This window comes from Sceloporus occidentalis, unplaced genomic scaffold (genome assembly GCF_023333645.1).
Source record: "Sceloporus occidentalis isolate IW3139 unplaced genomic scaffold, rSceOcc1.0.p SCAF_3, whole genome shotgun sequence".
NCBI lineage: Eukaryota > Metazoa > Chordata > Lepidosauria > Squamata > Phrynosomatidae > Sceloporus > Sceloporus occidentalis.
In genome coordinates, this window is record NW_028316983.1 from 114,918,180 (window position 1) to 114,929,809 (window position 11,630).

The following is an 11,630-nucleotide window of genomic DNA, read 5'->3' on the forward strand; positions in this document are numbered from 1 at the left end:
TTAAAAAAGCCATACGACAAATGAAATTACCTTAGACGTAAATCTTCCCACGTTTTTAATGATCCACGTAATGTTCTTACTTCATAAAAGTTTTTCCAACATTTAATCATTTGTTCTGCTGTGGCCTCTCCCTTAAGATTAGTTTGGTACTGAACCATTTCCAAATGCATGCTTTTATATTTTTCCAGATTTCTTCTAAAACGATGAGCAAATGGAGCAGGAATACTCCCATTCTTGATATCACACCAACTATGAAAAGTTAAGAAAATTAGAACATCTCCTTTTGAAGCTTTATACAAGAAAATTGAGTCTCCATACTCACAAATTGAAGATGAGATGGCATAAATGTAAAAATGTAAAATGTATGGCAACTGAAAAGCTATGGGAAGAAAACCTATTTTTCCACCCAAGTCAGAGAGGAAGCAATTTCAGAAAAAAATGGGGAGGGGGAGAGATACGGAGCTAACACCAGGCCCATTCATACTAAAGAAATAAGTTATTTCATGGGTTTGCCATGATCGAATCTCTCCGTGGCATTTTATCCCGGATTCCCGTTCATACTGACATGAAATGCCATGGAGAGATTCGACCCTGGCAGTCATGGCAGCGGAGGCGGAGGAAGAGGAGGAGGGGGCCAAAGACAAGGAGAGAAAGGCTGATCCAGGCACAGATGGGGCAGATGAGGGAGGAGGAGGAAGAGGGGAGCTCTGAATGGGATCGAATTGGAAGTTCTCATTGGTGGCTGCTGCAAAAATCCTGCTTCTTTTGAAAAGAACCTCCGAAATTCCTGGGGTAAAAAAACCTAGTTAAGGGTGATTTGCACTTCCCCGCCCGAATTCGGATCAGGAAAAAACGGTGTGAATGTGAACAACCCCCAGGAAAACCCGGCACAAGTGTGAACACCCCAAATTTACACTTGGAACCCAGTTTAAAATGCAGTGTGAATGGGCCTACATTTTATAGACTGAAACTTTACAGAACAAAGTATATATAGACTATATACTTTACATTATAAAACACTACACATAACTTGGTTGACATAAAAGCAAAAAATTACAAAATGAATTTACTTTTTTAAATTTTGTTTTTGTTACAAATGGAGCTTACAAGGTCCTGAACTACAAAGATTCCCTTTGTTTTTGCTAATTTATGAGAAGCAGGGAAAGAACCCCCAATAAAAACAGAAGAAATTGTCAGCATTTGCAAAACATATCGTCACACAAACGTTAACACAACCATAAAAAAAATGAGAAAAGGAAATCTACGCCTGAAAAGCACAGGGCAAATAAGGCATAGCCTCAGTGTGTCTTCCACCCAATTTGGGTGTGTGTGTGTCATATACACCCCCCCAAACTGGTCGTAAACGGCAGTTAGGCCGTGTTTATGGGGCAAGATCCGGAACTTTTAGGAGTGGATTAAATTTGCTCTTGCCGACGGACTGCTTCAGACTGTGGCTACAGGCCACTTTGGAAGAGGGCCACGTGCTTCGGCCCTTTGGCTTGGAACTATAGCCATCTATATGGTACATAAAATCTTACATAAAAAACGTTCTTACGTAGTTTTAAGTGATTTGGGGCAGTAAATATGTGAAAACTAGGTCTTAAATATTTATTCATAATTCTAAAACAAAAGGTTCTAATCCAATTTTTTCAACTTTTCCACTTAAAAAATGCTTCAGGAAGAATCCTCTCTCCACATTTTTCAGCTCTTCCTCCCAGATTTTCACATCTCCATGAGGTGATAATTCTGGCTTTGAATTGCACCACTTCAAAGTGAAAAAGGAAGTTTTCACTTGATAGGACATTCCTCTATTATATATGATATCAGAATATCAGGGAGGAGGCTTCTAGCCCAGCCGTCATAACATGTTAATATTCAAACTGATAAAGTGGTTATTTGGTGACTTTAAAATCCTTATTCTTTTGTTGGACAAATATTACTATCGGAGTTGCATTTCCTCTACTTTTTATGAAAACAAGGTCTGACAAAGGGCTCATTCCAACTATGAAAAGGGGTCCTGTTTGGAATTGATTTTTCCTAATGGCGCTTTACAGAGTGCCCAAAAAGGGCGCTCTGCCGGTGCCCGTGTTTGCTGCGTCAGGGAACCGCAGCAGACAAACTGCGCGATTCCCTGCACAGCAAAAAGAACCCGCAAAAAGCGGGTTCTTTTTGTGGCACGTTTATGACGCCGCAAGGAGCCAATGGCACACTTGCGGTGTCATTTACGCGCTGTGAGGTGCGGACGCTAAGTCTCCATTACGTCAAAATGGCAGCGCCCATGTAGAATGGGTGCCACCATTTTGTATGTACTTGGCATGTACTAGGTTTAGGGGCATCCGGAAAGGATGCGCCTTCTTAACCCTAGTACGTGCCGAGCACGTACTTTTTGGCAGTGTGTAACCCTCCATTGGCACACTTATTATTTCTGTTGGGTAAGACAGAGCGGTCCTTTAGAGCAAAATCAGTAATCAGCAAAACTAATCGTAAAATCAGTAGAATGGCCTAGCAGCTACTCACCTTTGCAAGCAGCTGCCAGTCTATCAATTTTGCGATCAGTTTTAATTTTTTTTTTAAAAAGGACCCAAAATGGTAGCACTGCGTGTCACACATCTCTGAAGATGGATGACACACACCCCTCTGCCATTTGCCCCTCTCCTCTGAAAGAGTCAATCCTGATCTGGCTTTCCCACTTAAATGGATGCAGGTCGGGAATGATTCTTACCAGAAGAACCGCTAAAAAGTGGCTGCCAAAATACCCTGAGCTTTTGGCATTTGCCCCACTTTTCTCCCACTGGAATTGATCAAATGAGGATTGGAATCAATTTCCAGTGGAAACAAGGAGTATATAAATCAATTCAGGATTCGAAGCTTTTTGTAGTGGGAATGACCCCAAAGATACTTACATCTTAATTCTGTCCTTTATCAGTGCAGCATAAGTCTCACTATTTTCATCACGATCCCATTCTCTCCAAAGGAAGTTTAAGAAAAACCTAAATGAGATGCACAGTAACATGACCTTGATCTATAACTTCAGAGTATCAAAATATATTATACTGTAACATAGTTTAGAAGCATTAATTGTTAAAAGACTTAGAACTTAGTAGGAAAGAAAAGAGTGAGGAAAAGGGAAAGGCAATATAAAACTTCACAAACGTGTTCTGTAAGCACTTCTGTACAACACAGTCATTTTTCATTGGTTGTTGTGTCATATGTTGAATAGCTGAGTCTTGGACTACTTGGTTGGCACTAAAAAGACTTTGGAAATGTTCAGCCCATTGGTTCAGAATGGAAGCTTTATCTGTAATTAGTGTTTGACCTGAAGCTTGGAAACACAGAGGTCATGTACCCCATGCTAAATTCCACTAGCTCCTTGTGAGTTACTGAGAAAAAGGTGAACTGCCATCAGATCTCTGAAATGCAGTTATCATCACCCTGTATAAGAAAAAAGGAGCAAAATCCGATTGCTCAAGCTATCGAGGTATAACACTGCTCTCCATCAGTAGATGGGCCCGCACTAAGACTCTAAACTATCTAGTCTGTGAGCTGCTTTTTGCTGATGATGCTGCCCTCGTTGCCCATACGGAAGCAGCTTTGCAGTGCCTCACATCCTCTTTTGCAACAGCTGCAAAGCTCTTTGGGCTGGAAGTCAGTCTGAAGAAAATGGAAGTTCTCTACCAGCCGGCACCTCAGGAAGAACACTACCATCCCCACATCACTGTAGGCAAATCTGTGCTTAAGTCCATTCAGCAGTTCACCTGCCTTGGAAGCATCATCTCTTCAGATGCCAAGAGTGATAAAGAGATCGAACACAGATTAGCAAAGGCATATAGTGCATTCAGAAGGCTTTACAAAAGAGTTTGGAGTAACAAACACCTAAGTCAAAGCACAAAACTCAGTGTGTATAGAGCCATTGTACTGTCTATTCTCCTTTATGGGTCTGAAACATGGGTCACCTATCACCAACATCTACGACTCCTCGAATGCTTTCATCAGTGCTGTTTACGCACAATTCTAAATACACACTGGACTGACTATGTGACAAGTGTTGCTGTCCTTGAGCAAATAGGGATCACTAGCATTGAGGCCATGCTATTGAGAACACAGCTGTGCTGGGCAGGGCACGTTTCCAGGATGGAGGACCATCGCCTCCCCAAAATAATACTCTACAGTGAACTCGCCACGGATCAGCGTAAGAGGGGCACTCCAAAGAAGAGATACAAGGACTCAATGAAACAACATCGCAGGCTCGGCCAAATTGATCACCAACAATGGTTTGCCCTGGCCTCGCATCAGGAGGCATGGAGATGCACTATCTATGATGCTGCAGCCTTTTTTGAAAACTCTTGCCGAACGAGTCTCAAAGAGAAACGACAACGCAGAAAGAACCACAACCCGAAACCAAGGAGACTTTCTACTGTGCTTTCTGCAACCAGACTTGTTTTTCTTGGCTTGGCCTTTTTAGTCACCAATGCACTTGTAGAAAGCATGGGATTAGTCCTTCCTGAATCTTTGTTCACAAAGAAAAGCCAGACAAGACAAGACACAATACAGTCTAGAAGAATGCTTCTGCACAGGCTGCTTTCATTTTTAAAATCTTTCAACTTATCAGTCATGCTGTCCTAGATATAGCATATAATTTCTTCACCATTCCTTTACTAAACCATCCTTTTGTGACCAATTTCTGCAATATCTGTGCCAGCTAAAATATCTTTTATCCTTTTGTTTGTATTTTCATTTTGCTTTGATTTGCTGAAGTAGATGTCTTAGTATGGTTAAATATACTGAAGCCATCAAGTTGTTCTGAAATATTCTTAATAAGTACTGTAATCATTTTCAATTATTTCTGCCATGTTAAATAAACTCTTCTAAGACAGTCAGTGATCTCTGCAGGTGTCTCCCCATTTCTAGCTGCAGCAAGTGCTTCTGAATGTTTAGCTGTTCCACTGACTGATGGCACCAACTCCCAAGAGACTGTGATCATAGCAGGTTAGAAAACACTCAGAGCACATTTAGTTCCTAGACAACTGTGCTAATGAAGCTGTGGCCTTCCAGGTGTATTGTGTATGTATTGTTTCGGGCTTATGCTGACTAAGGTGATCCTATGTTAAGGTTTTCTTGGCAAGATTTCAGAGGAGGTTGCCGTTGCCTTTTCCTGAAGCTGAGAGCGTGTGACTTGCCCAAAGTCACAATGAACCGCTTATTCCCTCAGAGAGCCAGAGTGATGGTGTGGCTGGAGCATTGGTTTTGTTGCTTGGCTAAGATAAACATCACTCTTGTTAACCAGCAGTAGGAATCTTGTAATGTTCCAGATGTTGCTGAATGGCATCTATTATCAGCTCTATGTTACCAAGTTTGGTTTTATATAAATTTTGGGTGCCATGCGATCAAAAATCATGACCCTTGACTGACCCCATTGCAAGCTGCCATTATCCCAAAGGCAAGCTGACCACGTAGCCAGCTACTCCTTGCTAGGCATGGTCAAGGAAAAAGGTAGAATTTAAACCTTAAGCAAGCAGTTCTGGGAGTTGCCCTACACGTTTTGCAGGCTGCCCAAAGAAGAGAGGACAATAGAGGTAGCCTCCTTCTCAATGAGCAAGTGATTGTCTTAACAGCTCTGCCATCTAGATATTTGTCTTCCCCTGAAAAGTGCCAGACCTCTTCTTTGTGTATCCATTGTGTAAGTTTCAGCTTAGACAAAAGATAGCCATCAAGACCTTTGTTTGCCAGCTAGCCATAGCCTGAGGATATGCTCAGGGGTATAAAAGGACCTCTCTTCCAGCCCTCACTGGGCTTGTGAGCTTTGAGTTCCAAACCTGATACCTTGCGTGTCGAGCAGCCTGCTCCAAGCTTGCGATCCTTCAGCCTTGGGCTCCGCTGAAATCACTTGAGCTAAGCCATAGCTCACTGTCTCTTGGGCCTCGTGTTAGCTTTGCCCGCTGGAACTCAGATCATAGCCACCACGGTCGCCGCTTTCTTTCCCCGTTCTCGCAGCCGTGTCTCACCATCCACCATCCCTCACATCCGTCGCTTTGGAGAAGACACCTAAGGTAATTATCCCAACAGTGCCTCTATCCTTTCTCCTTCACTCCCAAACTCTTCCCCTCCCTTGCTTTAGCATTGAATGTGTGTGTGTGTGTGTGTGTGTGATCCCCTTTGTTGTGTGGCTTTAATAAACGTTTTATATTTTTATTGCAACTCATTGGCATTGGAGTCTCTGTTTCTTGGGGTTGGACTAGATGACCTCTGGTATACACATAGGGACACGATCCCGTGCGTGCATTGTTAGGACACACCTCTCATAATATTTGATTTAATTAAAATTCCCCTAATTCAATCCTTTCTAACATCTAGCCAACACAACCAATAGTGAGGAATACCAGGAGTTACCAAGAACATCTGGAAAACCATGATTGCCACCTCTGTTGTAAATATGAAGATTAGTTTAAAGACTGTACATATTTACTGAACTTCCATAACTTCCAAGTCTAAAAAGTAGTAAAATGTTTCTTGGACCTTTGTACCTACTAGCATTTTGTCATTGCCCAGAAACTATCAAATAACGATTTAAAATGTGTAGTACTGGAAGGTGATCAGATGTTAGCTAACCATCACATGAGTTGTTAGGGTTTTAATACTTTAGGGCTCTGTAACCTTACAACAGAGGAAGTAGCCTTTTATGAAGTCAGATCATGTAGTTATCTATCCCAGTGAATTCTGCATCTTGGACTGGAAACAAATCTCCAAGGCTTCAAGCAGAGATCTTTCACATCACTTTTTACCTGGGATTTATTTAAACTAGACATGGCAGGAACTATGAAAACATATGCCCTCCTCCTGGTCTAATATTTGTCCCAAAGTGCATTAACTGACTTTTCAGTTCTGCTGTAATATTTTGGCCCTTAATTAAAATCTTTATTACATTTGGTTATATATCGGCATTGTTTCTATTTTGGCACGTCCTCATATTTACTACCCTGTTGAACACCACATTGAAGAAAAAAAGCATACCTCACAATTTCCAAAGCCTTGGCTATGTCAGACACGGCACTATCTTGCCCCTGAACAGGAAAGATTTCCGAAAGAGGCACACAATGATCCTTTTTGTCCAGAAAATTATCAATGAAAGGTCTTGGAATATTGGCAATATTAGAGGAGAAGGGCTCAGTCTTTCCATTAACACAGATGGAAATGTTCAAGTTAGGACAGAAATCCTCAGGCAGTTTGTAAATAACCTAAAATATAAAAAAGAAACAAACCATTATTATGTAAAGAGAAATAAAAAACATGTGTATTTGTCAGTATATTCAGAAATTTTATTTTTTTTACTTAATACGTATGAAAAACCAATGTATGGCATAAGACTATATTCAACATATACTGGCTGGGAGGTTGTAAGATATGAAAGAAGTTATGCTGCTGTTTCAGCAACTTAAGTCCCCCACAGGATTGCTCTGTTATACTGATAAAAACTGAAATGCTCCACTTTCTAAACACCAAATTATTCTATAAATTGGCTGACTTGCAAGGAATAGGAAGAAGAGAAAAAACAAATGTGGAAGGCAAGAGGGAGAAAAAGATATAATTAAGTCAATATCAACACCAAGTAAGGGAATAAGAAATCTTTATTATGGGATAAGTCACTCTGGTCCAAAACACACTGTAGAAAATAACATCTACTATTTCTGTGTGCTTACTATGGTTGGATCCTAGTTAATCCAGTCCAAGTGAGCAGGATTCCTCTGAATGTTTTGGTGTATAACCTAGTTCCAGTCCTTGCTAGCCAGCCCTTAGTCTTATTTTAACTCTACTGCTATGATTCACTCCGCCAGCATAACCCCAAACAGAATAGTGACAAGGAGTAAACAGGCAAATGCTAGAAGGTGCAAACAAAGAAGCCAGTCCAAGTAAATAATTTTATTACAAATAAAGACAGATAGGATGGGGAAGGATAGCAGTGACTGAACACTTTAAAAAGAAGTCCAAAACCGGCATTATTGATCTTCCTAAAGTCTCTGCTGAATAAGGGAGAAGAGTTACATCAGGGGCCCTGGGGGCGGTCAACAGGTGTCTTGTTCTGATCAAAGATGGAAAGAAAATTCATCATGGGGATGTGGCATGTTTTAAACTGTTTGACTAAGGTGACCTTTGGCTGTGAGCAGCCAGCTCTATCGGCAAAGGACAGAGCTCCATCCGAACAAGGGACAAGCAACACCACAGTTTATCTCACAAAAGTAAGTACTGGAAAAGACAGAGGTTAATCTTTTCCAGACTGGTCCATGTATCTCAAGGAAAGCAAGATGTACAGGATTTGGTCAGTGATATGGAGCAGAGAAAGAGAAGTGGATTTTTTTTTTTAAACAGCTTATTTCTTCCACAGACCATTTTCTATTTCTACAAAATCCATGGTTTCATAACATTCATTTCTAACAATGAATGGATGCAACACATATTAAAAAAATAATGTGAATGCATGTGAAAAAATAATTTCCACCTGAAAGTTTGAATTAGTTTGTATACAATAATTAAACCACAATGACTGTATTTTTTCCTAATCATTTTAAGTTCAAATACTTCTCAGTTGTTGAGAAATTAAAGGTTTTGTTTAGTAAAGGTAAACAGAAGAAACACTTTGGCTTAGACACTGAGGGACCATGATACGACTCCTCTCTCCCTCCCACAGCACTCCCTGTCCTCCTGCGCCTGACCCCACCATTGCCATGGAGGGGCGAGTAGAGAATGACCAAGTAAGGTCTGGCTATGTACTTTCAGTCAGATGTACAACTATACCATCTGCTAGGACCTCTGGGGGACACTTAGGGAGATATACCTTCAGCATTGGGCATCTGCCAATAGTCACAGAGACAGACAGTTCTCAGCCATCCTACCACTTGCCTCCAACCAATACGTGGTCATGACTAAGGAAGGTAGTATGGAAAAGGTGCGTCTCCAGGAGGTTTGGACGGTTGTGCAGGGAGGTACAGAATCTGACCTCTGCAACCACAACAACAACATCCCAACACATACAGGCAAAAACTGGATTTATGCCTGCTTTATGTCACCAACTAAAAGCCAACCTTTAAATGACATTATGCTCTATTTATGACACTGGCCAATTTTCCAATGCAAAGCCACATCACTGGACTGGCCTGCATCCCATACATAATGCCATATGGAAAGCTAAAATGTCACTTCTTCAATTCAAGGGCATCATGATAAATATGACCGTGAAGTGGGCTTTAAATATTATTGCCCCACATATACTCCTATACCTAGCCAGCATAGTTGGTGATGAAGGATGCTGTGAGTTGCCATACAATAACATTTGGAGGGCTGTGCAAATCCTACCCTGCTTTAGGAGTCCTTCTCAAAATATAATCAAAATCAACACACAAGGTTACTGAGTGGCAAGGCATTTTATATAGTAATATGCATATGCTGTAGTAAATTCAGAGCTAAATTATATTCATTAAAATAGTTCCATTAAGCTGCTTTAAAACAGAATGCATACAGTATACTCTTATGATGGTTTACACACAATTAAGTCTCTGTTCAACTAAGCTTACAGTCTAGTTAAACCACTTAACTCCCTTCTTGCAGTGTTTTAACTCAGTAATGGAAATACTAGAATATTCAAAAACAATGGTTTGTAATATTTTCTGATACAAGGAAGCAGAAAATTCCAAAAACTAGTAGCAGTCCCTGCAATATTTAAAATTAGTCAAAAAATGTAGTTTCCTGAAAAGCAGTATACTTTTAAAACTATTAATACATTTGTTACTGATCTCAGTAATAAAATCAATAGTAAACCTTGATTTTGTTACCTCAACAAGCACACCAACATTTGGTGCGGTGGTTTCATCAGAATTGGCAAAACAATGTTCTGGTTTGGTCACCCAGATGCCAAGCCATTTTTCCTTCATCTTCATTTTTTCATAAAGATATTTACTCATTACCTGCTTGGCATCTTCTGCCTAGAAAGAATAGAAGGGAGACATATACATTATCCAAATTACTCACTTTATTCAGTTTTAGAAATGGTTAATTTTGAAAAACAAGTCATCATTTTGCATTATTTTTCTCCAATAAAGCATTGTTTCTTCTCAGCCTGTCATATGGGCAAAACAGACGGACAGGAAAAAGCTGCCTCTTCTGAAAGTGATCTGAGTCCCAACCAACCTCCTAAAGCGGCTGCAGTGCGCACGTCATGACTGCACAGCATGGCTTCAACCTGTGCTACTGGATACTATTTTTTTTACTCCCTCCCTCCCCGCACTGCCTCTGCACATTGTTACAGGACAAACCGCTGGCAACTGCCATCCCATTGGATGGGCATCCCTGTGAACCTGCACACAGTTGCAGTGTGATGCAGCAGCTGAAAAGGTCAAATGTGATTCTAGGCTGCATCAATAGAAGTATATTGTATCAAAGAAAGTAATAGTGCCACTCTATCCTGCCTCGGTCAGGCCTCACCAGGTGGCGGCATCCCGGCTAGGTAGGCAGCGATTTAGGTACAATAACATCCGGGGGCATCCCTGATCCTGAATTGAAGCCAGAAGAGGTGGCGCAGTGGTTAAATGTACTGCAGCCACTCACTCACAAAGCGAGTTCAATCCCAGCCAGAGGCTCAAGTGTGACTCAGCTTGCATCCTTCTGAAGTCTCTAAAATCAATACCTAGATTGGTGGGGGCAATTAGCTTATTAGTTCTGTATGAAGCGGGATACAAATGACGCTGCTATTGCTATTTGCCTAAGGGATAAGCTGCAATAACAGAGACCTTTCTATACCTCTTATCAGTGTACTTAAGCACCACTCCCTGAGCGGTTTGCAATGTGTGTAAGCTAACTGGCCCCATGATCAAGCTGGGTACTTAAGCCTTTGGTGGTTCCATGGATGGGAGTCCCACCCTTAAAGTGGGACCCAGCTGCGTTTATTTCTCCCAACTGCCCACCCTCAGCCTCAGTTCCTCTCCCCGCCACTAGGGGCGCACCTTGCAGCCCTGGAGGAGCTGGTCGCAGAACAGCTCCACTATCTCCCTCCCACTCAGGGCTTCCAGGTAGGAAGGGAACTTTAGCGGCAGGGGCTGGGCCACGTCCTCCTGTCTCCCACTGGGCATTTGAGGCGGCCTCCTTCCCTCCAGAGACCCTTCTCCTCCTCCTTCTTCTCCTCCTTCCTCCTGCTGGCTCTGGGGGGCACTTGAATCCATTGCTGCCTTTGCAACCCCACTGAGTGCCTTCTGGTCCGTTACAGGGATTCATCCGCCAGCCGGAACTACTTAGCCAGGGTCAATGGCAGGGAAATCCGTTACGGCCTCAGAACACCCCGTGATCAGCCCCATCTCCCTCCGTGGCTAATATAAACCCAGCTGAAAATAGTCCCATCCTCCTTAGACCCCTGGAACTGCTGAGCTTCCTCCTTTTCCAGCCCATGTTCCCCATTGCAACCTTCTTCCCAGCAGGGATTTCCCAATGTTTATTGTAAATGCAAAGCCCTGCTCATAGTGGAATGACCCAATAAAAGCTAAAACACTCCTGTAAATGATTTATAGGAGTTTTTTCATCTTTCCTTGGGTCATTCCCCAACATTTTTCTGGAATGTCCTATCATTTGTGGTGCCTTGTCCTGCCTTGTAT

General features: G+C 41.8%; 1 protein-coding gene across 1 annotated transcript in view; it reads right to left on the reverse strand.

Annotated features, from left to right (window-relative positions):
- LOC149316589 (testicular spindle-associated protein SHCBP1L-like) overlaps nt 1–11,248 on the reverse strand; it is a 29,533-nt gene extending 18,285 nt beyond the window's left edge. The window contains exons 1-5 of the mRNA XM_089515883.1: nt 10,989–11,248; nt 9,822–9,971; nt 7,009–7,232; nt 2,904–2,990; nt 31–249 (exon numbers count right to left, since the gene is read on the reverse strand). Of these exons, the coding sequence (XP_089372009.1) occupies nt 31–249; nt 2,904–2,990; nt 7,009–7,232; nt 9,822–9,971; nt 10,989–11,204 (896 nt within the window). The 5' untranslated portion in view covers nt 11,205–11,248. The remainder of the gene's footprint in view (nt 1–30; nt 250–2,903; nt 2,991–7,008; nt 7,233–9,821; nt 9,972–10,988) is intronic.
- Between the last annotated feature and the right edge of the window lie 382 nt (nt 11,249–11,630).